The sequence below is a fragment of the Leptosomus discolor genome, chromosome 15 (genome assembly GCF_034619465.1).
Source record: "Leptosomus discolor isolate bLepDis1 chromosome 15, bLepDis1.hap2, whole genome shotgun sequence".
NCBI classification, from domain to species: domain Eukaryota; kingdom Metazoa; phylum Chordata; class Aves; order Leptosomiformes; family Leptosomidae; genus Leptosomus; species Leptosomus discolor.
In genome coordinates, this window is record NC_141405.1 from 14,731,537 (window position 1) to 14,759,170 (window position 27,634).

At 61.2% G+C, this 27,634-nt stretch overlaps 1 protein-coding gene across 3 annotated transcripts in view; it reads left to right on the forward strand.

Moving 5' to 3' along the window:
• Positions 1-3,964: 3,964 nt before the first annotated feature.
• Positions 3,965-27,634, forward strand: part of CASKIN2 (CASK interacting protein 2) — a 29,926-nt gene continuing 6,256 nt past the window's right edge. For all 3 annotated transcript variants that reach the window (XM_086473591.1, XM_086473592.1, XM_086473593.1), the window contains exons 1-8: positions 3,965-4,058; positions 23,077-23,128; positions 25,160-25,257; positions 25,366-25,511; positions 25,658-25,753; positions 26,642-26,772; positions 27,001-27,109; positions 27,252-27,360. In XM_086473591.1, coding sequence (XP_086329717.1) covers positions 3,965-4,058; positions 23,077-23,128; positions 25,160-25,257; positions 25,366-25,511; positions 25,658-25,753; positions 26,642-26,772; positions 27,001-27,109; positions 27,252-27,360 — 835 coding nt within the window. The remainder of the gene's footprint in view (positions 4,059-23,076; positions 23,129-25,159; positions 25,258-25,365; positions 25,512-25,657; positions 25,754-26,641; positions 26,773-27,000; positions 27,110-27,251; positions 27,361-27,634) is intronic.

Genomic DNA, 27,634 nt, shown 5'->3' on the forward strand with positions numbered 1-27,634 from the left:
CAACTCCCCCAGGGAGCTGTGGGCTGGGCATTTAGTGAATAAAATCAAAGTCTCCGTGTGTTTTTAATCTGATTAGTTGACGATAATCCAGTAGTATCATGCAGCAAAAGCTGTCCAGCTTTATTAGGCAATCTCTTGTTTTAAAAGAACTGTGCTCGGGGGAGCACTCAGCTCTGGTGTTTCTGTTGAGGACTGGCAGAACCTGGTGATTTTTTTGGGTGGTTTTAGTGCTTTGTGAGAGTGGGATTAACTTGGGGCTTGGACAGCTGGGGATCGGTGGATTTTGGTCCCGTGGGTGCCAGCAGCAGCTTTGTAGAGCCCGTCTGCCAGGGGGGTTGGTGGTGGAGGGGGCAAAGGGCTGACCGGGTCTGTCCTGAGGCGGGGGTGGCGGACCTCCCACCGGGTCGGTCCCGGGTCGAGGGTGGGGGATTGCCCGCTGGGGCCGGTCGCGGAGCACCGGGACGATCCCGGATCGAGGGTGGCGGACCTCCTGCTGGGGCCGGTCCCGGAGCACCGGGTCGATCCCGGGTCGAGGATGGGGCACCTCCCACCGGGGCCGGTCCCGTACCATGTCCGTCCCGCCCCCGGGAGCCGGAGCGGGTCCCAGACCTCGCTTGCTCTCCAGCCGGGCCCCGTTCAAAGCGAGCCGCTTGCCCGGGAGCCCCAGGGGCAGCCCCCGGTCCGGTGCGGGGCGGGAGCGGTGCCGGTGCGGCGGCCCTGCCCCTGCCCAAATCTGCCGGCGCATCACGGTGAGTGACAGCAGCCCCGGCCCTGCCCAGCCCGCACAACCCGCCGGGCTTTTCCAATCAGGCCGGGCCGGGGAGGGATTTCCTGCCGGGACGGGGCCGGCCCGAGCGGGACTTTGCCGACCGCCGCGCCGCCCTGCGAGCCGGGCAGCCGGGACCGCGCCGCTGGCTCCGGTCCGCGCCCGGTACCGGTACCGCTCCGCACGGCTCGGCAACTTGCTGCTCAGCTCGGCTCGGTACTTCTCGGCGTGGCTCGGTCCGGAGCGGTCCCGCACGGCGCGGTTCGGCTCGGTTCGCCCCGGTGCGGCGGGGCTGGGAGTGCCGCCGGGTGAGTGGGGCCGCCGGGGCCGCCCGGCTCGGGCCGTTCGCAGGGAGCAGCGGAGCGACTCGGCTCGGGTGCGGGGGGGTGGCGGTGGTGGTGGTGCAAAAAAATCCCCCCCCCCCCCCCCCCCCCCCCGAATCTTTCCCCGAAGGAGGGAGCGGCCCAGCCCGGGTCCCAGGGGTCTCTCTCGGGAGACGAGACGGGTGCCCCCACCGCTGCCTGCCCGCCCGGCCTCGCCCCGGCGGCGGGGGGCGCGGGGCTTCCCGGGGGCCTCCCGGTGGAGGTGAGCTTCCCCCGCCCGCCCCTTCGGGACCCAGCCTTGGTGCCTACTGCTCTTTCGCATCTTTCCTTCTCTACTTACGTAATTGGTTCGGGTTTGTTTTTGTTTTTGTTTTGTTTTTCTCCTCTCCCTCCTTTTTCCTGGCACTGCCGTTGGCTGCGGGGATGTTTGGGATACTTTGGTTCTCCAGGTGGATTCCTGGGCTGGAGGCTCAGCTCTGCTCGGGTGGGAGGGATGTTTGCTGTTGCTTTTCCAGCTTTGTGCGTTTCTCGACTTTTACCTTCGCTGTTGCTTCTCTCTCAAGAGGCTGAAGAGGTGGAGATCGGTATTTGGAGCTCTCGGTACTTCTGAGTTACTCGCTGAGCCTCGTGTGTTCTGGGAGAGGTAGGCAGCACACGGGGCTGTTTTCTAAGTGAGGCCACGCAGACTTTTTAAATAAATGAGTAAATATTCTCAGCACCCTCACGCTTAACTTTTTGCTCATGCTTTTGAAGAGCAGCGTGAATTTGGATGCAGTGCAGAGGGTTAAACGAAATAGTTTTGAAGACAGTGCAACGCAGGAGGTTTCGGGAGGGGGGTTGTTTGTGGCAAGAGGTTAGTCTGAGTCAAGTGGCTGAAACTTTGTTGTGACGTGGATAAGCTGGTGTGGGTGCCCCAGGACACGGGGAGGTGACACCTCAGTGCCTGGTACCAAGCCCCCAAGTAGCCCCAGTGCCAAGGGGCTCATCAGCTGAACAAGCCGTGGGCCTCAGGGGAGTGACGATGGCGGGGAGGAGAACCTCCTAGACCGGTGTGGGAATCTCAGCATCCCCTCGTCCCAGAAGCTAAGCCAGCACCGGAGCATCGCCTTCCTGGCTGCCCTGAATGCCACTGCACCCTGGGGAGGGCTGGAGCACAGGGAGCCCATGGGGGGTCCGTGCTCACGGGCAGCTGCAGCTTCCAGCTTTACCGTGGGTGGGCTGAGCGATGCTGTGCCATGGGCCGCCCCTTCTGTTTTTGCCACCCCCTGCCCCGACCCAAGCAGGATCTCGTTTTCCCGCCGTTGCCTTCTCTCCCCTGTGGTTTCAATCCTCAAAACAGTGACCTCGATTGCTCGGAAGAAGCAACACCCGCTATTATATAAATGTCTGAGGGCGAGCGCTCTGGGAAGGGAGATGGCGGCGTGCCTGAGCTGTGGCTGGAGGAACTGGAGCTGGTTCCGACCCAGCCTGGGTCAGGACAGGGGAGTTGCGGGATGATCTGGCAACGGCCTTGCAGCTGGCACGGCGCTTGCTCCCTGCCCTCCTGCACGCACGCTCCTCCCTGGGTGTCAGAGCAGCTTACCAGATGCATGGCCCTGAACCAGGAGGGATTTTTGTGCCACCCAGTTTGAGGAGCATGGGCTGGGAGGTGTGAACCGCTCTGCCTCGGGATTCCGTGCCCTCTTCAGGGTACCCCAGCTGGCTAGGAAGTGGGCTTGATCCGTTTCTGAGCGTGGTTGTGCTGCTGGATTATACCCAGCTTCTCACTTGGGCCAGAGAGCGCTCATGTACTGGTTAAAGAGTGTCTTGAGTCTCAGGGCACTGAGCTTCACGGGTAGTTCGGGGGGTGAGGGTTTATCTCTGCACAGGAGGGGAAGGACGCTGGGCAGACTGACCCACAGGCTGCAGAGGACTTTGGCTGAACCTCCCTAGCTCCATCCCTTGGGTGCTGCCACCAGGAGAGGAGAAGGGGAGATGCCATTGTGCCCTGAGCCCCGTGTGCTGCCTTTAGGGCAGGGGACGGCGTGTTTGGCCCTGCGGGGACGGGGAAGGAGCTGTGCCCCTGACCTCCTTGGCTGCCCCTCAGGAGGTTTCCTCTGCAGGTTCTTCCCTCTCTGTTTAACGTGAGGATGAGCCAGGTCCCACCAGGACTAAATATAGTCAAAGTATTCGTTCTTCGGCGCGGATACAAAAGCTGTCGCGACGGAGACGGGAGGTAAATGGCCTTTGAGGGCTGACTCTGCTCTTCCCCTCTGCAGGTCCCGGGCTGCCGTGTCGGGGCTCGGCTGTGCGTGGGGCTCCCCAGCGTGGCTGCAGCACCGTCGCCAAGAGGAATGCTGAAACGAAGGGGCTAATGAGCACCAGAGAGGGAGGATCTATAACTTCCAGATGGCGACAAGCCCGTAATCCCTTTGGGAAGAATCGGGGACTCGTCAGCGTAGCAGAGCCTGGTGAGGGGAGCAAAGCACAACACCTCCAGCTCCAGGAGTGCTGCAAGAGGCCGAGGGCATCCCGATGCTGACTGTGCCGGCCACCCTGCCCCAAGCAGCCTGGCTTTGTCTCGTGGAGCCCTGGTGCTGCCAGGAGCCCATCCCCGAACGCTGAACTATTTCTTGTTTTAATTGATCGCATGTTCTCCAACCAAACCCCATCCGGGTCCTGTTCCTCCCGACGTGGAAAAGGACTTCTGCCCTCAACAGAAAGATTTCTTCCTTCTGTTTTTTATGTCCCGTGGGATTGTAAAGCATCTTTCTTGCTGGATTTCATCTCCCATCAAAGTGTGTTTTGAGGAATTAGGGGCTTATTCCCATGGCTTTATAAACCGGGATCCGAGGGTCTCTGCCTTCCGTGCTGCCACTGCTCCCACCTGTCTGCGATGGGGCGAGAGCAGGAGCTGATCCAGGCCGTGAAGAATGGGGACATACCTGGTGTGCAGAAACTGGTGGCCAAGATCAAGGCATCCAAGAGCAGTGAGTACCCAGGCGCAGAGCTGTGGGCTCCCTCTCCCCTGCCAGGCACCGCTGCCTGTCCTGGGGTGCGAGTCCCGGCAGCGGGCTCGGTGCCATCCAAACCAGGGTGCAAGCGCTGGCTCTGAACCCTGGCACACAAGTTATGCCATGGCCAGAGGCGGGAGTGCAAGCGCAGCCTGTGCGGATGAATGACCGGGCTGTAAGCAATCCTCCCAGCAGGGCTGGGGTTCCCCTTGGGATCAGGGCCAGGGGCCACTGAGCGGGGATGGGCAGAGGGAAGCGGCAGTGGTGGGGAGGAAGCGAAGCCACTTACGGGGGGGATGTTGCCACAAAGGGTCTTTAGCAATGAATGCTCGCTCTCGGTGTATTTATCTTGTGAAAAATTATCGTCCCAGCCAGTCGACTGGAACCAATCGTCAAGCTTTGAATTTCAGTCTGGTAATGTTTAACCCTTCAGCAGGGCTGTTTTCTTGTATGTGCTTTCGGAAAGGTTAGCAGCAAGCATGGCTCGGAACGAATGTCGGGTTCGCAGGGGTCCTCAAAGGCACCGAGGTCCTGCAGGCACCGCACGGCATCTGGAGGAGATGGGGAGGGTGGAAAGGTGGAGGAGCAGATCACGGCCAGTACCACGGTGCCCTTGTAGAGAGCTGAACTCCTGGTCACTTCTTGTGACCTACCGAGAGAAGGAAACTGGGAAAAGTAAATAAAAGGGCTCTCGGCGTGGTGTACAGCCAGGGGAAGGTGCAGGCGCCTGCCTGGGCTGTGTGAGCCGCTCTGGGCTGGGGGGTGTGGGACCCCCTGCCAGGGCTGCTCATCGTGGGGAGTCTTGTGGGTGTGTGCAGGAAAGCTGGAGGGGGGAAAAAAATGTCCTGGGGAGGGAGAGGGGAAACTTGGCCAGGAGAAGAAGCTTTAGGGCTTCTTAGGAGCGGCTCAGGGTGGAGAGGCTAGTACTGAGAAACGTGAGTTAGGCTGAGGGTTATAAACGTGAGAAGATCATCAGTTCCCCTGGGTCAGCTACTGGAAGGCTTTGATTTGGGCCAAAACTTTGCAAATCCTGACTGCTGGGCCTGCAGGAGAGCTGGGGACCATCTCGTCCCCAGAACAGGGGGTGCCTGGCGCCCCCTCCTTGGGTGATGGGACTGGGTGCCATTGCCGCTGCTTGCAGCTCAGGGACTGCACCTGTGCGGGTCCCTGAGCTGGAGGGAGGGAGGTTTGCCGGCGCAGGCGGGTTGAAGGACACCCCCAAGGCAATGAATAACATGAGCGTCCTGCAGGCTGACGCAGCCCTGTTCCCCCAAGCTGGTGTTCCATGGCTGGGTGGTGTGGGCAGACTGGGGTGCCTGTGGTTCTCCTCCTCCTGTGCACCCGGAGGGGTGAAGTTACACTTGTTTCCTCTGCTCCCCTCCAGTGACTCTCTCCCAGTTAAGCCCCGTCTGCGTCTTCTCTCTGGCGTCTTCTCCTCCCTCCAGCTGTGGGGCACCCACGTGAATGTGTTTAACTCCCCCGCTGCAGCAGCGTCAGCAGCTCCCACTGCTTATTTTCATTTTATTCCTCTATAACAAGGAGGTGCAAAAAGCCCAGACGCCTGTAAGGCCACTGCTGCAAGCCCTTGGTGGGGCTCCCATGCTGGTGGGGGCTTGTCTGGTCCCAGGGGCTCGTTCCCGGCGTGGAGGGCATCACCGCTCCCCATCCCATATGGTTCCTCTCCCTCCTCTCACCGATGCTGTGTGAGCTGAGCTTTTGCTGTATTTGCCGCTCATTAAAGCGCCTTTTCCATATGACAGGCTGAGATGCTGATCTTTTTTTTTTTTTTTTTTTCAAAAATCCCTCTAAGAGTCCTTCTCCTGTCTCTGTGGATTGGGAGCTCGGTCGCTGTGATCAGCCCTCTGGGGCTTCCTGTGCCTAAAAAAGTCACTGCACGTAAGCAAAAATCAAGCGCCAGTCCCAGCAGCGGGAACTTCAGGGACACGTCGTTTAATATTCACCGTGCGCAGCCCTCCTCCCCGCGCAAGCGCTGCCGTACAAGTGGGTCACAGCACCTATTATTATAAGGCGGTGGGGCGGGCAGGGAGAAAGTTTTGGGGGCAGGAGTAGGAGGGGAAGGGCAGGTGAGGGCAGGCGTCCTGCCTGCGGGAAAGGGATGTCGGGACGATGCCCTGGTCACTTCTGCAGCCAGGGAGGGGTTCTCCTCTGGGAGAGCCGCGCTGCTCCTGCCGAGCCGGCCACGCTTTGCTGAGGTTCCCTGGCGCAGCGATAGAAACGTCCTGCTTTTTAATTTCCTTCTCTCTCTCCCCTCCCCTCTGCGTCGGAGCGCTGCAGAGTTTAATTGAAATTGTTAAACGACCCGTCACGGCTTTGGCCTTTCTCCCTGGCGATCAATCACGTCCCTGGGCCGGCCGCGCTCGCCAACAATGCGCCAGTTGGCCGGGCCAGGGCGGCTGCTGCAGCACCAAAGGGCTGGGGCTCCCTGGGGAGCTGAGAGGCAGAGCCCCCCTGGTCCTTCCCCCCCCCCCCCCCCCCCCTCCCCTTCCCCGGCCAGGGCTCTTGTCCCTGGGAAGGGGTGATGGTTCCTGGAGCTGGAGAGTGCCCCACAAGGTCTGGGTGCCCCCATCCCTGGACATGCAGGGCTAAGGGGCAGGGGATGGGGTGATGCTGGGGGGGGGGGGGGGGTGTGTGCAATGCCCCTGTGATTGCTGGGGTCTGGAGGAGCCGTGGAAGGCGAGGGGACCTGGAGTGACTGTTTGCCTTCCTTGAGGGAGTGGTGAAGGTTTTTGTTTGAACGTGTGCGAAGTGCAAAGAAAGGGCGGCAGCTGAGCAAACTGGTGTTAAACTCTCAAGGACAGGGAGCAAAGCACTGCTGGGCTTCAACCTCTGCCTCGGGGAGGTTCGGCAGCCTTCGAAACTTGCCCCATTTCACCCATTTCTATTTCCATTGTTGGGGCTTTCCAGATCCTGGATATATCAAGGACAGGAGTGGGCACCTGGGACTCGGCTGGGTCTGGGCTGTGACCTAGCATGATGTTAAATGCTAGCGAAGCTTGCAGGGGGTCTTGGCTTTATCCCCACCCCTGGGTTTGTGCCCCTCATTGCTGTGTCCCAGCAGCACGAAGCACAGCAAGGTTTTCCCAAGAGGGGTGCCGGCCCTCAGGCTCTGGTGTCACCAGTCCAGCTGGGCAGGAGAAGGACTGCTGCTCCGCGTGCTGTGAGACTGCAGCAGGCAGATGTGGGATAACTCGCTCCCTCCCTCCACCTTAAATTTCCTCCTAATCCCTAGTAGCTGTATCAGCTTAAGCTCCGAAGCGTGAGGTTTAATATCTATCCTGTGATTTGTTAGGCTTTGCCACCGGTGTTCTGCATCCTAGTCCTCTGCAGAAACACCCGCCCTCCCTTTGCATCCTGCTGGGCTTTTTCCTTCTCTCAGCAGTAGCTGGTCCGTAGTTGTTTGGGGAGGAAGTTGCTCCTTTTTGCATTTTGGGCGTTATTTTGCAATGGTGTTGGATGCGCGTTTTTGCCAGCTGGCAAGCATAGCATGCTGTGCCTCCTCACCGAGAAGGACTGTCTTCTCTTTGCTGCTGCTCCTGAGGGAGGTTTGTCCCAAGCCCTGGGTGTTCTTGCTTCCCTGCGTGGTCTGGCTGCGGGGAAGAGCCAGGACTGGCCTTGGGCGAGATCCTTATCGTTTCGGGCTCTGTTACACCCGATGGCTTTCCCGGCTGGCAGTGGTGCAGGGATGTCTGGGCACCCTGCCCGCTCCAGTCCTACCCCAGGCGGTACAGGCGGCTGGACCTGGCTCTGCCACCGAGCCCCAGTGTGGCTCTGGCCACGTCCCTTGAAGCCAAAGTTTCGAGGACGAGCTCCCAAGCGTCCTCGGCTGTGTCCTCGCCTCCTCTCCCCACGCGCTGTAGGTCTGACGGGCTGGACCGGCTCCGCAGCCGCACGCCGCCTTGGAAAGGCCGTGGGCACGCCTGCGGAGAGACGCCGAGAAACTCTGCCGAAACGGGCAAAACTCCCTCTTCCGTCGAGACCGAGCCGGGAGCGGGGCGAGGCACTGTGCCCAGGGGAGCCCGGCTGGCGGCAGCCCCGTGCCGGGGACCCCACCGCCCCGCAGCCTGCCGAAACCTGCTTTTGAACCAGCCCGTGGTGGGTGGGAGGGGAAGAAAAGAGACTTCAAAGGCTCCGGCAAACGCGGCGGCTCCGGTGAACGTGGTGGCTGCGGGGATGGATGGTGGCGGGGCTGCAGCTCCACAGCATGGGGGGGGTCCATCCTTCCTTCCTCCTCCTCCCACAGCCCCCAGTCTCCCCAGGAAGGGGGTCTCCTCCAGTAGCCTGGTATTTGCTTGGTGGGTTTTCCCATCCAAGGGTTTAGCCCCGTTTTTTCCGCCTCTGTCCCCAGGAAGGAAGAGCCCCACACGGGCAGTGGCGGCAAAAGGAGTGAACGGGCGGTTGCTTTTCAAAGCGGGCCTCTAACGGGTGTTGTGTTTGGAAAGGGGCCCGGCTGCTGCCGGTGCGCCCGGAGCCAGGGGAAGCGTCGCTGTGCCGAGCATGGGAGATAAGGCCCAGGCAAACAGCGTCGCATGGGGAGATGGAGGAGGCCGTGCTGGGCATTGCCCGGCCCGACGGGCACGGCCTTCTCGGGGCACCCAACCCTGCGCCCATCTGCGCCCCATCTCCTATGTTCATAGGTCCACATCTCCCTCTGTCCCTGATCTGTCTCTCTGTCCCTAGCCTTTGAAAACCCGTTGGCAGGGCGGCCTGTGGCCGCTTGCTGTCAGCCTGGGCCACCTGCAGCTGTCTCTTTCCCTGCCTGGGTAAAAGAGTGGGGGCAAAAAAGGAGTGAATTCTGGGGAACGGGATGAGTGTGGGGTCTGTCAGTGCTTGCTGGTCTCTTAGGGGCGTGTAGAGGTCCCTTGGGGCTGTGGACAGAGCCAGGGTGGCAGCCATCCCTGGTGTTGCAGGCAGGAGGCTGAGGTTTGGGGCAGGAGGGGGATTTCCATTTTTCAGGCGCTTCCCAGTGACTCAGCCCAGAATAGGGGGCTCAGCTCCCCCTTCCCAAGGGCTGCAGAGGCTGTTTTGGCTGCCTGACCCAGAAACCTGGGACGATTTGGATGATGACAGCTCAAAGGCAGGCAGGGAGGGCAGCCCCGAGCCACGGGATGGTGTGTGCCTGGCTGGTGGCGGGACACAGATGCCGTAACAGGGACGGTGCTCCCCAGGGCTGCACTCAGGCAGGGGAGGAGGGGACGTGGCAAGGACATCACCGCTGTGGGTGTCCTGTCCTCCGATGGGGGCTGGGGCCATGCTGGAGGCATGGGGCTGGTTGCAGGCAGGAGGGAGCTGGTGGATAAAGACTTTCCAAGTGGCAACGACCTGTGCGAAAAGTCAGTCGGCCCCACGGCTTTGGGGATATGCTGTGTGCACGCCGACGGCACTCCCCGGCTTTCCACCATGTGGGAGAGGAACTGCTGGTAGGTGAAAACATTATCGTGCTCTTCCTCCTCCTCATTCCCCCGCAGGGCTGCTGGGTCCGAAGATCTGGGCTGTGACCTAGAAAGGGATTGCAGCATTGTCCCTGTTTAGGACAAATGGGTCCCCCTGGACCATCACCAGCATCGCTCCTACCACCTCTCCATCAGAATCCTGATGCCACAAGGTTTCCCTGGGGAGATGGAGAGTGAATTATTGGATCCCAGTGGTGATGGAAAGCATCCCCCGCAGAAGATGGGTTTCCAGCCGGCTGGCTGGAAACCGTCTTCTATGCGGCATTGCCCCAGCAAGAGTTAAAAGAGGGGCTGGATGCTGTGCGTGTGTGTGTGCATGCACGCGCCCTGCTTTGTTTTTAAAAGCGCCTCGGCTGGCCTGGCTTCCCGCCAGACCCGGGGCCCGCCGCTGGCAAAAACTCCGGCAAAGGAGTACGAAAGGGGCAGAAACTAAATAACAATAAACCACCTTTTTCTGGCTGCTCTAGCAGTCGAGGGGGTGGGGAGGAGCTGAGGGCACTCCAGCTCCCCCATATCCCATCCTGGCTTCCCCCAAAAATTGTGCCTGGGCTGGAGAGGGAGGGACTTGCGTGAACCTTGGGGCTGCAATATCATCCGAGCCTCGCTGAGGTGTCCCGGTGAGTCATGGACCTGTCTGGAGATGCCTGAACTGCTTAGAAATGGCTCTGCCAGGATGATCTTTACTCTCCCAGGGAAGGGCTGGACACTCTGGCCCATCCCTCGCTCCTGCAGGATGCCCGGGGCTGCGGCGGCCTGTGCCTGGGGTGGGTGTGCACGCAGACACCCCGAGCCGTTTGCGACCCCGGGGAGAAAGGCCGGAGCTGCAGCTGAGCAGAGCTTCGATGGCGAGATAAGGGAGCAGGGAGAACCTGCGCGCGCGGCAGGTATGCGGCTCCCGCAGCATCCCAGGCCTGGTGTAACACGTCCGGCTGCGCTTCCACCAAGCCCTGCCAGCGCCGGCACGCCGCTCCCCCGCCGGGCCCCAGCCAAGGCTGCGCGGAGAGCACGTGGCCCCCGGCACTGCCACCGTGCCTGGACCCCCGCCCCGGCCTCCCCCCGGGTGCCACCTCAGGAGCCAGAGCCTGTATCGGCCGATCCCGGTGGGCGGCTGTGCCACGAGGGGTGAAAACTCCTGGGGTTTCGTAACACCGCCCTCGGCCACGGGCACAGCCGGTTGTGTAAGGCGCCCTGTCTGCTTGCGAAGGGAGTCGGCGAGCGTGGCGTGGGCATCAGGTGCCTGGCACGGAGGTGCCACCGGTGGCGGGGCTAGCTCGGGCTCGCCTACCTGCTTTGCAGGTGCCTCTTGCCCCCTTGGAGCATCAGTCCCAGGGTCTGGCTGGCTCTCGGCCCTCGCTCCTGCTCCTTGAGCAGCTCACCTTGGGGCATCATCTTGTTTCTTTGCCAGGATGGGCCCGGCTAAGCCTGAAGGGGGTTTTCCGGGTGCAAACAGCAGTAGAGACACTGTGGATTGTGAGCCCCATGGACCTTCCCCTCCCCTAGGTGTCCTCCCTCCCTGGGCAGGACACGCAACTTGCAGCCTTTGGCTCCTTGGGGACCTCCCCGGATGTGTCCCCACCACAGCGAGGCCACGTGAGCACCGCTCGCCTTATTGGCCTCCAAAAAGGGCCAGAGTCCTCCCCCGGTGGCTAATCATTGCCTACACGGGGGATGCAGGTGCACAGCAAGCCCAGCCATCAGCCCTGGGGCTGGCACAGCCACGGCAGTCGGGATTGCTCTGGTTGGCCTGGAGCACCTCGGGTTTGGTGTTGTTGGGCTGACATGGATGGGAAGGGCTGCATGAGCCCTCCTGGCTTCCCTCAGTGAGCACCTGCTAATCCTGCTGGGTTAAAAAGAAGGGAAACGCTCCTCTTTGCAGGGGAAGAGGCTCCTGCATGGATAGAGGAGCTGCCTCTGACCCTGCTCTGTGTCCCCAAACCCCAAGAGCTGCTCAAGCCTTGGGGGAGCTTTCAGCTTCTTCCTCGGCAGTGCTGGGGCACAGGCAGCTCCCTGTCTCAGAGCATCTGTCCCACTCGTTATATTTAGCAGCACGTGCTGGGCTGCACATGGATGTCCCGGAGCTGCTTCTTCATTCCCTCCACCCCAAACCTGGTGTGGATGTGGCAAGGTCCAGCTCTGAGCTCCCAAAGTCATGGCTACGCTCTGTCCCACTTGCAGCCCGCTCCGAACGCCTGCAGCTTTGCAGGGCTGAATTCACACCAGGTGCTGGTGTCACCCATGAGTTCTTGTCCTGGATAAACATCTCCCAGGAGCGGTGCAGGTGGGTGCCTCTGCTCAGCCCCACCTGGGGACAACCCAGGCACCGGGACGGAGTCTGGCATGTGGCCATCAGCCCCCTGAACCCCCCAACATGGCTGGCCACGTGCTTGCAAAGTCAGCGCCTGGTCGACCGGGAAGGGATGTGCAGCTTCCAGGGCTGGTTGGCTCTCCCAGCGCTTTCCCAGGGGGGTTGGCCCAGCTCAGGAAGCCGTTTGCCAGCAGAGCCTGGGGATGAGGCAACCTGCTGTGATTCCCCGGCTGGGGTGGGGGGCACGGTGCAAGAAGGATGTGCTTTTTCCTACGAAAAGGAGCTGAGGGAGGTGGGGGGGACGCTTTTTCCCCCTATGCACCCCCCTCGTTCTCCTCGCCACCCCTTTGGGATGTTGCGAGGCGGCAGGCGGGGGTTTCTGTGCTCGACTCCCACGTCCTGCCTTCGCCGCCAACTCGGGCTTGCCGGGGCCATTCCCGACACGCACCCGCCGCTCTGGGAAGGCGTAAACAGATCGGGTTGCCGGCAGGGGTCCAGGGAGCGGGCAGGCCTTGGCTTGCGTCCCACCACCGCTCGGTCGGGCCGGGGTGTGGGGAGCACTGAGGCAGGGGGACGGGATGGAGGGGACTGACCTGGCGGTGGGGTCCCCGCAGGCGGCTGGGTCCCTGCGGGAAGCCAGGCATGACTTTGGTTTGATGAGGGGCCGGGGATGCTGCCCCTGCCTCGTCTTTACCTCTGGTGCTCAGGTGGGCCGTCGGTTCAGGGGTTCTGAGGTGTTGACGTGCTGCCCCGCGACCCCCTTCCCTGTGCCCGCATGGGAAGCTGCTGACCAGAGCTCAGCCCATGGACCAGGATTCGTCCGATCCACAACCCCCCCCCCCCTTATCCATTGCAGTTGTATTCTGATGCCTTTGACCTTGCTGTAAATCAGCCCTTGTCCCTCCTGCGGTACGTGGGGGGATGAGGCTGCTCCGTGTCGCCTTTGTCCCCAGCTGGTCCCCAAGCAGCTGCCGGTCGGCTCCGGCACCCAGGCTGGGCGACGGGAGGAACCCGCTGCCCTCCCTGCCGGCTCCAGAGCAGCTGGGCCAAAGGGAGGGGGACAGGAACGCGGTGCCCGGAATAACTTGGCAGCCACCGAGGCCCCTGTGGGGACGACGAGACAGGCGTGGGGTCCTGGTTCCTGCTTCCACCATGGGGACAGGGAGGTGCTTCTCCTGAGACGTACAGTGTCACCGGCTGTGTGATTGCTGCTTCCACCTGGGGACCCGCGGGGTGGTGCAGGGCACCGTGATGATACAGCTGTTGTGTCCCTCTCCTGTCCCCTGCAGATGGGGTCCCGCTGCAGACTGGGGTCCTGGGGGAACCCTTCACTGCCACACCTGGGTGAAAACATCCCGTTCTAGCCAAGGCACGAGAAAAGTGCCTCTGGCCAGACGCTCTGATGGATTTTGGTGATGGCTTCTCCCACTTTGCAGCATTGCCTGGCAAGCCAGAAACCTGGACGGGCAGCCAGAGGGTCTGACCTGGCTGGCAAAGAGCCCTTGCACTGCGCACAGGCAAAGCCGCGCTGCCCTCCCCAGCCTTGGCAGGGAAAGGCGAGAGCAGCGGCAGGCTCGTCTCCCTTGGGCTCATCCCTCTCCCCTTCCCTCTGGCAGCAGCACGGAGCGGCCGGGCGGTTCCCACTTGCTTTGGTAGGTGACGTTGCACAGGGGATGGGAACAGCGAGGAGAGATGGGTGCCCTCTGCACCCTTCCACCTCCAGAGGGGGGATTTGGAGAGGGATCCCTGCCATCCCTCATGGCTTGGGAGCACAGAGCTGCCTCTGCCAGGTGAGATCCTCTTGCTCTTTCCCAATGCAGACGCCACAAATGGCTGCAGCGCCATGGCATCTGCGGGAGCAGTCGCCTATCCAGCATCCCTTGGGACCAGCAGGAGCCGGAGGCTACATTTCAGCTCTGTCCGGGAGGGAAGGAAATGGTTTGCTCAAGCTACTCGGATCTGGGCTGCAATTCAGATGGAGCCGGACGGCCTGCGCACCGTTTGCTGGAAGGAAGCAAAGAGCCTCTCTTGTTTCGCTTTGGCAATAGCGGGTAGAGGCAGCAGCCCCCCAGGAGTGGAAATCCTTGGTTCATAGGGAGGAAAACCCGGTCCCCAGGCAGCGTCTGCCCCGTCCCTGCACAGATCGGGCTGTGTGTACCCGGGGGACCCCGCCAGCACATCCCTGAGTGGGGCTGGTGGCAGCGCCGGCTCGCAGGGTCAGAGTTGAGGAACGGCATCCGCAAGGTATTTTTAACCACGTATGACTCCAAACCCCGTCCGCGCAGCTGCCGGCAGCAGTCTGAGGTTAGTCCTCGGCTGCCGACAGTTGATCGCCCATGGGCTGGTGGCGGGTGGGGGAGGCTTTGGGGAAAATTTGGTTCCTAGTTGCTGGGGCCTCGGGAAGGCGTGCCGGCATTTGAACCGTCGACCTTCTGGGTGACCTCGAGCAAAAGGCTTCACCTCCCGGTGCCTCCCCTCGCATCCTGTGTGTGCCTTGCCTAGATTAGAGCGTCCAGGGTGGCGACAGCCGCTCCATCCGCCCCAGCAGCGTCTGCTCCGGGCACACGGCAGCTCCCCCGGGGCCAAAGGGGGAAGATGTCGCAGGATTTCCAGCCGCCGCGTCGTAGCGTGCTTCAAGTACCGGCTCCACCAGCCAGAGAGGCTCCCAGATGCCGGCTGCCACGTGTGGGTACCAAGCTGGCGGTGATGGGGACAGAGCGCTGTAGGGCCGTGGCAGCCCCATACCCCAGCCTCAGCCTTGCCCTGCTGCCCCTGGGAGCTGTGTGATTTGCTGCAGCCATCCAAGCTACAGCAGAGGGCTGGATCCTCGTTTCACTTCCTTGAGCTCACAGGGTTTTGGTGGCCGCTCTCAGCTGCTCTAGTTTTTATCTGGGGCTCATTGTTAGAACCATAAAATAAATAGCTACGTGCTCCTCTTGAGCGTCAGAACCCTCCAGGTGTAGGTGGGTTGCTGCGTCCCTGCCCGCCCTCCCTAATTAACTGTTGCTCAGCAAATCCAGACTCACTGACCTGCCCTAATCCTTCCGTGCAAGGCAAACCCTTCAGCTGCTGGCTCCTGCCGCTCGCCTCTCATGTCCCCCCCAAGCCTTTCGTGTCCCCCGTGAGCCCGTATCATGTTCACAGCCCTTGGGTTGCGATGGAAGGTGGGAGCCCGGGAAGCGGCATCCCCCCGCGCAGGGCTGCCGAGGTTGTTTTGCTCGCTGGCAGGTCCCTCTGTGCCCGCACTCGCGCTGCTCTCGCCGTCCCCCCGCATCCTGCTTCCCCTCTTTCTTCCTCCCATTGACTGTCTGCCGGTTGGATTATTTTTCCCCAGATGCTGCCGTCTGCAATTTTCCCAGGTTGAATCTGCCTGAGTTTGTTCTAATCTCTCTTAAGTCCCTTTTGTGTTATTTCTGCCCCGGTCGATCTGTGGAGCGTCCTCCACAGATTATATTAATGCACTATTTGCTTGGTATCACATTAATGAGAACGCTGAGGGTGTCTGTGGGTGCAGCCTCTTTGCCTGGGTACCTGGGGGGGCACTGGAGCCCCACAGCCCTTTCCCTGGCTCCCAAGGGAACCAGTTGGAACCAGTATGGAACCAGTTGAAGAGCAGCTAAGGTGTGTTGTTGATACTGGTCCCCATGTCCTGCAGCCCATGGGTGGATCTTGGCCCCGCGGCGTGCCCGGTGATGCACTGCGGGCGCGCTTGGCTGCCGGCCCCCGCCGCTATCGCCCCATCTCTTCCCGCTCGGGAGGCGTCCTGTCCTTTCGGAAGGATGGGGGAAATGGAAAAGGCTCCACCTCTTCCCTGGGCAAATACAGCTCCACTGAGTTCATATCCTGGAGAGCGGAATAGCCAGGTCCCAGCAGGGACGGTGACTTCACCTCCCGGTAACGCGTTTCCCCGGCCAGCTGGGAAAGGAGCCCTTGTATCTCTGAAGGAGCCGCCCGGCTTCCCCCACCCGAAGCCTTTCCCAGCTGTTTCCATCCTGGCTGGGGCTGGGGGATGCGATTTCAGCTCTGTGGGGAAGGGGTGTTACTGGTCCCACTTGCCAGGGGAGCCAGGCTGGGGTGCATCGCTTTGGGGTAGGCAACCGGTGCAAATCCCCAAATTATTGCAGGGAAGGGGAGCAAGTGCTGTTCATCCCACCACACAGCTGAGATCCTTCTGGGGGCCTGAAATTCAAAGCAGGAGCACATTTGGCTTTTGCAAGGGTGAATCCAGCCCCAAAGGATTCCTGTGATGCTGTTTCCCCCCTTCCCTTGGTGTTTGCTCCCTCCATCCCTGCTGTGGCTACCAAACCTTGGGGGCAAGAGGTGAGAGCTGCACCTTCTTCCCAGCTGTGTGGTTGGGGACAGGGTTTCCGACTCTGCTTTTCCTTTCATTGTTCTGGGAACCTTTGCTTTGAACAAGCTGCCTGTTTTTTCCTGCTTCATTTGTGGGGGGAAGCAGCGCGGGGAAATTGGGGGTCTGACTGGGGGTCCTGGGACAGCTTGGCTGGGGCTGAGCAATCGATGTCTGTGCTGTGTGGGGGTGCTGCCCCTGCTCCCTCCTGCCGACCTCTTCAAAAAACTTAGTTGTTGGATTTTCCTGGAGAGGAAGGCTCCTAGCCTTTCCCAAAGAAGGAAAAAGGCTCCCAGTTGACTCCATGGTTCTGCTGCCATGTCCCAAACCCTCCCTTTCGCCTGTCGTGGGTCCCCAGCCCAGGGAGGAAGGGTCTCTCAAACTCCTCTGCCTTTGCCATCGCCTGCCTTCACCGTCACCCGCCATCATATCTGAATGCGTTGCAGGACGGGAGGGCTTAGAGAAGGAGAAAGGACAGATAAGGAGAGATGCAGAGCTGCCAGCGGAGACTCAGACACGTCATCGGCACAGGCAGTTTGGTGGCGGGGACAGCTCGGGCTCTGCGTGGCTGTAAGCCCTAAGATTGGGGGCTCAAGCCAGGGGTAAATGGTGGAGGCTGTTGAGGCGAGAGACAAGCAGCCTGTGTTTTGGTGTGGGGATGCTCACAGCACAGGGATGCTGTGTCCAGCCCTCGGGATGCTGTGAGGAGCTGCCGGGAGTTCAGCTCCCGGCAGGTTGCTGCACCTGCTGGGCTTGTTCCAGCTGGACCCAGGCTGCCGAAAGCAGGAGTGGGGCTGGAGTGTGACAGCCGTTGAGCAGCCTGTGCGGCGGCAAAGCAGGCAGGGCCCTCGCCAGGTCTGGTGTGTCTCCCACCTGGGTTTGGTGGGTTTCTCCAAAGGGTGAAGACACCCATTTTTCTCAAGGAGTTGCCAGACACTGGTGTAGGAAAAGATAAGGGGTTCCCTGCCGTGTCGCGCTCTGCCGTTGCTGCCATTTGCTCTGTGTTGACGGAAATCTGCCTCCCTGCCTGCAGCCTCCCCGTCCCTGCCAGTTAACCCAGTGGCTTTGTCACAGTCGGACCCACCCCGCAGTGCCTGGCTTGGTGGAGGACCTGTTTGTCAGCGTTGGTGGGGAGCCCATTCGCAGGGATGCTGCAAAGCCTCAAACCCCGGCACGGGCCGTTTGTGGGCGGGAAAGCACCCGTGGCATTTGGACACTCGTGGCATTTGGATGCAGGGATGGGTGCTTGGCCGGGTCTCCCAGGTGGCAGTGCCCTGGCAGCCAAATTCACCCACCGTAACCACAATGGGAAGTAGGGGGGCCTCTGCCTGCCTGGGGAGCTGGACACAGTGCTGGGCTCGGTGTTTTGGGGTGAGGGCTGGTGGCTGCAGCAGGCAGCCGGGGTCAGGAGCCCTTGGCTCTCACCCAGCCTCTGTCCCAAGCTTGCTGGGCAACTTTGGTTGAGTTTCTTAACGTGTCTGTGGCTGAGCTCCTTCCCTATCGAAGTGGGCAAATCTCTTCTGAACCTATTGGGAAACTGCACCTGAAGCAGCCGGTTTGCCAGGAGGCTGCGCCGGGAGGAGTCAGGTGTGGGTGGCTGCAGCAGACGTGCCTGTGGTTGGAGAGGTGACAGGGACGGGTGATGCTTGCAGAAGAGGGATGGACATCACCTCTTTGGGTCTTCATTTTGGGTGAGACATCAAGTCTCTCCTGAGCCCGGGTATGAACCCACTGCATGCCGAGGCCGGGCCACCCCAGGCCGTCGGTGCAGGTCAAGGCCAGGCAGGGCAGGTCGGGTGAAGCTGCCACCTCCTGCCACCTCCAGCCCCAGGAGGTTGCCACAGCCACCGGAGACAGCTGGTGCTCTGCGGGATCGCAGCTGATTAGCTCCTCCAGCTGGCTTGTTTGCTTTGTGGTGACAGTCCCCAGGTAGATTTTATTTTCCAAGAGGGTATGTGCGTATATTTGGTGTCCAGAACACACAGTCCTTCTCCCACCGCCCGAGGCAGCAGGATGGTGTTCCTGCAGTGCCCAGACAGAGCATCCCTGCATGCAGGGTACTTGTGGCTGGCAATGTAGGGATGCTTGTGGCTGGATGTTCAGGGATCCTCGTGGTGCAGTGATGCTCAGGCTGGATGTTGAGGGATGCTCATGATACAGGGATGCTCAGACCTGCAGTGCGGGAAGGCTCATGGCATGGGGATACTTGCAGCCAGCGGTGTGGGGATGCAGTTTCCCAGGGGAAGGGATGAGGGTCTGTGACACAGGACCAGCAGAAAGGTGTATTTTTTCAAGGTGTCTCTGGCAAGGAGGTGGGTCTCCCCCCGTGGCAGATCTGTCTGTCCTGCACAAAGGCTTGCAGTGGAGGAGCTCTGCTGGGGCCACGCTGGGTGGACAGAATTGAGGGGGTCCCAGCAAAAGCACTGCTTTCTAGAGCCTGACTGGAGAGCCAGGGCAGGAGTCTCCAAGGGGCACTTTGGGGGGAACACAGGATATCTGGGCATTTCCTTCGCCAGCTAAACTCAGGTGAGCCTCTGTCGCTCCTTCCCAGCAGGTGGTGAGCGGTTCAGTGCTTCGGCGGGATCATGTCTGTCTCCGAGACCTCAGGACGAAGCCCCAGGGATGTCCCCGTGGGGACAAGGTCTCTGGTGAAGGGCACAGGGTGACGCAGGGTGCCCTGCGTGTTGGCACAGGGAGGCCAGGCCGGGTGAGGGCACGCCTGGCTCCATGCAGCCGGCACAGCCGGTGCCGGGCAAGCACCCCGGGGGGGTAAATACAGGTTTGTGCTGGGATGGCTGCCAGCAGCGCGGGTGAGGTGCCCGCCCTGGCCGTCTGCTCCCCGGGTTCCCCCTGCACCCCACGGGGAGCTCAGCCCAGCTTGGTATCCCCACTGTGGGGGTGCAGGCCAGCCCTGTGGGGAAACTGAGGCACAAGGCGCAGCACAACAGAGGAGGCTGCTTTGGTCAGGGGAGCTGGTTGGAAACGTGCCGTGCGGGGCTGCACCATCTTGGCCCCTGCTGCCAGCGAGGATCCAAAAGGCCGAGGGCCGGCACTTTCCCCCTGGCCAGGGCTGGAGCCAGAGCGTGCCACGGACGCGGGTCTCGGCCCCATCTGGCGAGCAGGCGGCCGTGCTGCCTTTGCCGCGGCCGGCGGAGCGCGCGGGCCCTACATTTGTAAGCAATTTGCCGGAGCGCTCCGGAGGTGCTTCCCGCCTGCCGCTTGGCAGCCAGACGCCGCACAGAAGCTCACTGGCTCCCTCGAGGCCTCGCTCAGCCCCAGCCCTGCGCTGCCGAGCCTCGTCCTGCCCGGGCAGGCACCGGCAAACGTGCCGGAGTCGGGGGCAAAGTGGGGTGTAGGCCCGGTGGGACCCCTTGGAGGGATCATGTTGGGGTGCGGGGCCAAACAGGGGGAACCCATGACCGGAGTTAACCCTTGGGTTGTGCCAAGCCAGGTTTTCCCCTGGATATATATCCTTCAGGGCTTGTTGTATTTCAGCGCTGGCTCCATGTTTTTCTGGGTTCTTCTTCCCGGGATGTGAGTGTGCTCCTGGTGGGGAGCCGGGGTCGCGGATCAGGCGTGCAGTTGCTCCCACCCCTGTGCAAATGCAAAGGAGGTGATGATGTGGCTGGGAAGGGTCTGACCACCCCATCCCAGTGCCGTGGCTGGACCTCTGTGGTCTCCTGGCTGGAGCTGCCCCTCCAAACCAGCTGGTCTGGGAGGGCTGTGGGGTTGGTACGGGGTTGCCAAGCCCCAAAACATCTGGGTGGGAAATGCCAGGGAGCCTGGAGCTGCCAGGGCACCAAGAGGGAGAGAAGGAGCTGAAGAAATGGGGAGAGAAACAGGGGAATTGGTCAAAAGGAGTGCACAGATGGAATGAGGAAGAAGGATGCAGGGAAGTATTCCGTCATCTGCCTTCCTGTCACCACATCCCCAGGAGCATGACAGGGGCTCATGGCACCCCCTTGGCACCCTCATGCTGCCCCGCTGCTTCACCCTGTCCCGGTGCTGGCTCCCCGCTGAGGCAGGGCTACCTTTGGTGTTGCTTTGCTGGCCCTGTGTGCCGTATGATGCAGAGGTGTGCAGCAGGATAGTGCTGGCAAAGGGTCCCAGCTGCCGGGCTGCGCTGTTTTCCCCCTCCATCCCTCTACTCGTCTTCTCTTTGCTCATGCCATTACGCCCGTGGTGCCAGGACTCCTGGTCCCTTTCCTACCTGCACTTTGCCTTCCAGCCTGGCTGCAAACCCTCCAGCTCTCTAAGCAGCGATTTACCCAGCTACAGATCGGGGACGAACTCTCTCTTCCTGCCCAAGGTGGATACAAGCATTATTGCATTCACATTCGGGAAGAGCCCCAAAGGAGATGCTGCTCCCGACTCTGCTCTTTGGGACCTGCTGCTTTCCCAGCCGCCCACGCTATGTCTGCGTGGTCCTGCACCGTGTCCTGACCTTGCTGGGCTGCGGAGCAGGGAACTAATTTGAGGAATGTTGCTCTGGGAGAGGAGCAAAGACACAGGCATTTGGCCATGCAGATGCTGACAGCTGCCTCCTGGGGCCGGGGAGCGGGCAGGGACACCCACCGTGTCCTGGGACACCCACTGCATCCCAGCCCTGCTTACTGGACCCCATGGGCCAGCCCGGTCCCCTTGTAGGAGCGGGTCAGGGATGGGATTTTGGGATGAGCTCTCCCTCTTCAAATAGTGGGCACTGCTCAACTCCAGGACCGGCCTCCTCGGGCTGCGGGATGTTTCTGCCTCTTTCGGATGTGCTTGTGCTCAATGGGCATCTCCATCTAGCCCTGCTGCCACCTGGCTCGCGTGGTTCAGGCTCTGCCCCTCCTGCTATGGGTAAGGACTCCTCCTCCTCCTCCTTTTCTTCCTCCTCCTTCTCCTCCTCCTCCCCACCCTTTCTCAGCAGCAAAACCCCGTGGCCATTTCCAGCTGCAGCTGATGGGAGCCAACTCGCATTGGCCTTCGGTTCCCACCACACAGAGCATCCTTTAAAAAGACCTATTTATAAACCCCAGTTAAGAGGCAGGAGGGCTGGGGGAGCATGAGGTGATGGCTTCATGGGCATTGCCTACGGCTTAGTGGAATCCTTTGTTTATTTTTAATTTTATCTCAATTGCGTCCTTTGGAAATCCCCCAGCAGCAAAAGCTTCCAAGTCCTTCCTGCTCCCTGCTTGCAGGATCCATCCCAAGACTTTTGGAGGGGCAGGATGAGGCCTTTGCTGACCACAGCCGGCACCGTTCCCGGCTCTGCCGTGTGCCCCAAGTACGAGCCTGAAAGTGGCACCGTGGGGCTTGGTGGTTGTGGTCGCTCTATGGCTTGGATCAGAAGTGGCCAATTTATATGTGAAATATTATTCTTTCCTAGCTGGTGGGGCCGAGGGAAGCAGCTTGTCCTTGACGGAGACCCCAGACCCTGGACTGTCGGGCAATAAGGGGCTGGGAGGGAAAAGTGAGAGCTCTGCCGAGCGATGGCTTTGGGAGCCAGTTCCTTCGGGAAGGGCTTTTGGGTTGGCAGAGCTGCTTGCTGCTGCTCTGAAGATGAACAGCCTCTGGAAGAGGTAATTAGGGTGATCCCGTCCTGATCCCCTCAGCTGTGGTGAGAGTCACGAGTCCTTCCCCAGCAGCCACTCCAAGCCCATTTTGCATTAATTAGGCTGTTTACAAAACACTGTAAATTACAGTAATGAACACACCGTTCCTTGGTTTCCTTTAATTATCCATTTGCATGATGAATGAGCCGGCCCCTCTTCAGCTCTCCTTTCCGGCAGAGGCGCCGTGCAGCAGAGTATGGCTTTGTATGGGGTCTGCCATGCGGGGTGGGCAGAGACCCTGGGAGAGGAGGAAAAGAGAAGGCAATGGAGGAGGAGGAGGGGGGAGAAGTAGAAGGAGGAGAGGGAGCTGCAGCCCTGGAGGTCTGCCTGGCTGTGAGGAAGGGGGCTCCTTCCCCAGGACCCCACGTCTCAGTGGGGTTTGAGCAGCTGGTTTACCCCAGGCTCCGAGCCCGGCTCTCGGACTTTGATTTTCTGTAGAAAACAGCACAGAAACCTTTCAAAGCATTTAATCCTCGCCGGCTCAGCAACGGGGCTGCCTGGAAAGGCAGAGGAGGAGCGGCGGCATTTCTTGCCCCCTGCATACCTTCCCCTTTCTTTTGCTTTTGACTTGGCAGATGAATTCCAGAGATGTTAATCCGCTCTCAACCCCTCGGTGAAGAATAAAATGTCCTCTCTGTGTGGGAGGAAGGAATTCATTCAAATTAATAGCGGGAAGGAGTGGGGAGCTGGGGTGCGTGTGAGGCTGTCCCGAGGGTGGGGTGAGCATCCTCTGCTGCTCAGTGGTCCCCAAAGGGGAGGGAGGGACGGGCGGGGGGACGGGCATATCCAAAGTGGCACAGTCCTCGCATTCACAGCAGGAGGCTTCAGCCTCTGCCCCAGCCATAAAAATGCCAACCATGTGGTCTGTGGGCCAGGCCTCAGCGGCAGTGGCAGCCACAGAGAGCGAGTGGGGGGCAAAATGGCCCGGCTCAGCAGTTTTGGGGTGTTGCTGCCTATAAAGGGGAGGGAAGCACCGTCTCACCGAGCCGGGGTGACAGGAGCTGCGGGGTCTGACCCATCCCGGCGGCAGGCAGAGATGGGGCAGGAGGGACAAAGGGAAGAAAGGGTCTGAGCTTGAGCTGGGTGAGCACACTGAGGGTTCGTGGAGGTGAACGTGGAGGGAGAGGAGAGGCCGCCGGGATGGGCCAGGTGCTGTTCTGCGCGCTGAGAGGTTGGTGTAGCTGCAGGACAGGGCTCGTGCAGGGTCCTGGGGGCCATGCGGGACAGCTCAGGCTCTGCCTCCTGCCCTGACCTTCTCCTCTTCTCTCTGCAGAGCTCCTGGGATCTGCCAAGCGCCTGAACGTGAACTACCAGGATGCGGATGGGTGAGTGCTCCCCTGGCAGGGTGCTGGGTGCTGCCACCAGCATGGGTGGGCTTGATGTCCCCCATATCCAGTTGGTTCTGCAGCTCTGGGTATCGTAAAGCTTTCGAGGGTAGCTCCTGAGCCCCGGGGAGCACAGCAGCATCCCGAAGCCAGGGCAGACCCTGCAGAGGCAGACCCAATGCCTGCCTGGATCCGAGCTGAGGGCTGTGCTCAATCCAGTCTGCCAAATCCTTCATGAAGCTCTTCTACGTCCCCCCGCTGTAGGGCTGGGGATGAAAAGGGATCACAGCCTGTCCAGCCAGTGCCGTGTGTCCTGAGTGCTGGTTGAAGCACGGAGGAGCACCCGGCTGGCCCCAGCGCCTGCACGTGCTTGTGCCTGTGTTTAATATCCCAAGAGCAAGAACACTTCTGTTGAGGGGCGGGGGGGAGGCTTAGAGAAAGAAAAGGTGAGGTTGCTAAGTGACCACAGCATATTTGTGTAGCTCATCACTTCCAAAATCCAAGCACTTAATAAGCTGGGTACTGAGAGTTAAAGAAACCACAAAGGCCCATAAAATAAATAAGCGTGTTATTCTTATTGAATTAGCTCTGACCTGTGAGTTATTAGCATTGTTTTATGTATTGTTGTTGTACCTAATTTCTACATGTTTTCTTTTCGAGGACTCTGTAGGAGGAGGTGTCTGTGATGAGTCCTAACAGGCCAGCGGGGGGTTGAAAATGTGCAGGATGGCTCTGTCTTAAAATAATACTGTGCAGATGGAGCTTAATAGAAAAAAAATTTAATAATAGAAGCAACGATCTGATTCTGATAAGGCACATAGCTTGTGCTTGGGCAGCTCCAGGAGGGCTGCTGATGGGAACGAGGGTAAACGGCCCGTTCCCTGTCAGAGGGCCGCATGGGGGGTATCCACAGCGCAGGCAGCACGTGGAGTTTCGCTGGGGCACGGGAAGGGGACGGCGGGGATGTGAGACCCGTGCACGGGGACGGCAGCGTGCACCCTCCTGGGAGAGCCGTGCCGCTGGCGGTGTCCTCGGCAGCGCCTCGCTCGTGACTTGGAGAAGATGGGGCGGGTGAGCATGGGCTTGTGCAGCCGCCTCCGGGGCAGAGCTGGCCCCGCAGGGATCCCCGCAGGGTTGGCTGGGGGAGACTTTGTATCCCCCACGTTCTTGCTTTGGGGTAGAGGTTTTGGTGTGGGCTCAGGGACATGGTGGCTGCACTGAAGGAGGGAGCAGCCCTCTCTGCTGGGGTTAGCATCCTCCTGCAACACCTGGACACTCTGCACGGGGATTTGGGGGTGCTGTGGGACCACAGATTGGAAGGAGAGCCGTGCTGGCCAAGCTGCATCCCCAGCACGGGGCTGGGACACTGCCGAGCCCATTGGAGCCCCGGGCCAGCACCGTCTGGAGCCCCCCATGCCCATTGGAGCGGCACACGGGCTAATCCCCGGCAGCACGGGGACCCCTCGCTCGGCTGTGGCCCTTCACGTGACAGCACGGGGGGAGCGCCAGGCAGACAGGCCCTTTCACAGGGCTGAGACACAGGGCTCTTTCATTACCGGCGGCCTCCCACGCCGTGCCGTGGGCTCCCAGCGTCCCTGCTGGCATGGGGAGGGGGCGGCTGGCAGAGGGGCCAGGAGTAGCCGCTGGGCCAGTGGGTTTGCAGGATGCCGTGAGCAGCGCAGCTTTTGGGCTGCCTGGCTGCACCGTGCGGAGGGGAGATGCATCCCTCGCCATCCTGCCCGCCTGCCCTGCACCGGGCAAGGGGGTGAGGGACCCCTCTCGCTGGGGTCTCAGGGGGTACACAGGGTCCCTGCATCTCTCGTTGAGCCCTGAGGCATGGACAACATGTAGGGATTTATCTCTGCTTTGCTATGGGGAAACTGAGGCACTGGGAGCAGGGAATCAGGAGGGTTGTAGCCATGAACAGCCGGTGACCGTCCTGGCCCTCGGCCCGTGTCCCCATGCAGGTGGGGGCTGTAGGGACAGCGCGGCGGGCACGGGGGCTGAGCTGAGCCCTACCTTGTGTCGCAGGTTCTCGGCGCTGCACCACGCAGCCCTGGGCGGCAGCCTGGACCTCATCTCGCTTCTGCTGGAGGCACAAGCCACCGTCGACATCAAGGACAGCAACGGTAAGGGGCGACAACCTGGCATGGCCCCGTGCCTCCGGCAGCCAGGTCAGCCCTCCGAGCGAGGCCGGAGGCCGTGTCCAGCCCTGCTGAGCCCCGTTCCCCCCGCAGGGATGCGCCCCCTGCACTACGCGGCCTGGCAGGGGCGCGTGGAGCCGGTGCGGGTGCTGCTGCGCGCCGCCGCCTCCGTCAACATGGCCTCGCTGGACGGGCAGATCCCGCTGCACCTCTCGGCGCAGTACGGCCACTACGAGGTGGTAAGTGAGGGCCCAGCGCCACCCACGCAGCCACGCCGTGTCTCTCTGGGGGTGTGCGGGTGGGGGCGAACCCCGTCATGCCGGGCAGGAGGGAGGCAAGGGCGCGGGATGGTGCTGAGCCCCTGTACCACGTTGCTCGCCCGCAGTCGGAGATGCTGCTGCAGCACCAGTCCAACCCCTGCCTCATCAACAAGGCGAAGAAAACCCCCCTGGACCTGGCCTGTGAGTTTGGGCGGCTGAAGGTGAGTGCTGCGGGGCTCTGCCCTGCGCCGGGCGCTTCTCCGGGGGTGGCTCTGGAGCTGGGCGGCTCCTCCGGGAGCAAAGCACCGGGTCCGGCTGTGAGCGCTCTCCCTCCACCATGAGCCTCGGAGCCCAGCAGGCAGCGCCTGCCTCCTCCTGCGGCCGGGCAAGGCCAGATCCTGAACCTGGGAGCTGCAGGTTTTGCTCCTGACCTCACAGCAGGGCAGCGTCAGGCTGGGAGGGAAGCCAAGAGTCCTCACTCCCAGTTCCCCGCAGCCTCCCCCTGTCCACCCCAGCTTTGCTCCTGTTTAAGCACAGATAGGCTGAGCTGGCTAATCCCCACAAGCCCTGTGTGTCCGGCCCCGCTTGGCGGCTCGAGGTCCCTGGCACGGCTCATGGGGACGGGGCCACGCCATACTCTGGGAGACCCCAGTCCAGCCAGCACTGCACCGCCAGGCTGGGCTGGAGCACGGCCAGCCAGACCGTGCCGTGCCCCACCGGGGAGGGGACCAGGGGGATATTTCCATTTTTGGAGTGTCTATAATGTCTGCAGCTATAAACAGGGCAATAAAAATAACTCCTCTGTGCCTCTGGGCTGCCCTGAGACACGGAGAGTCGCTCTGGGCTTGGAGAGACTGGAGCTTTTTAGGGCTTGGTCTGAAAAGCCCGATTACAGGAAGACTATTTCTGGCTGTTGTGACCTTTTACGGCCCCTCGCGACAGCGTGGCCCTGCCAAGCACTAGCCGGCTCCGGCCGAGCCCTGGAGCTGCAGATGGAGGGGAGCGGCAGGATGAGGAGCAGAGGACCGGCCCTGAGGGCAAGCCTCTTGCTGAGAGGGTGCAGGGGGGGGTTACCTGCACCCCACTGCTCACCCCTGTGCCCCGTACAGGTGGCCCAGCTGCTGCTGAACAGCCATCTGTGCGTCGCCCTCCTGGAGGGACAGTCCAAGGACGCCACCGACCCCAACTACACCACCCCGCTGCACCTGGCAGCCAAGAACGGGCACAAGGAGATCATCAGGTAACGGGTAACCCCCTGCCAGCCCAGGGCACTGTCCTATCCTGGAATAATCCATCATGGCTTCAGTCCTACTTCCTCCCAAACTCACCTCCCTGCTGTGGGATTCGGTCCCTTGTCCCCAAAGCCTCAGCTGTGCAAGGGTTTGTCCCTTTCCCATCGCAAAGCCGCCAGTCACCTGGCCCTGATGTCTGCGTCCTGCCGTTCATGCCTTTCCCTCCTTCCTACCAGGCAGCTGCTGAAGGCTGGGATCGAGATCAACAAGCAGACGAAGACAGGCACAGCCCTGCACGAGGCTGCGCTCTACGGCAAGACGGAGGTGGTGCGGTTGCTGCTGGAGGTGAGCATGGTGGGGACAGGGCTGCCTGCGGGGACAAGCCCCTGGGGGTCAGCCGTCACCCCCTTCCCCACGCTCCTTCCATCCCCCGCGGGTCTGGCGGCAGCTACGGGTTCTGGCCTTGACCACATCCCCTCCCGGGCAGGGCGGTGTCGATGTGAACATCAGGAACACCTACAACCAGACAGCGCTGGACATCGTGAACCAGTTCACCACCTCGCACGCCAGCAAGGACATCAAGCAGCTACTGAGAGGTGAGGTGGGGCCGGCGCACGGCCGGGTGCTGCCTGGCACTGAGAGGGGCTTCGTCCCCCAGGGACCTGCCTCAGGCTCCTGAACAGCCTAAACCAGCCTGGCTGTGAGCGTCAGCACCCCCGTCCTCTGTGTGGGCAACGTCCAGGAGGCGAGTCCTTCCCTTCCTGCAGTATTAAAGGTTTTTTCTCCTCTCTCCTTGCTCTTGTTTTCTCCCTCTGCCTTCCCTGAACCGCTCTCTTTCCTCCCTGCGCTCTGGCACCTTCCTTCTTCCCT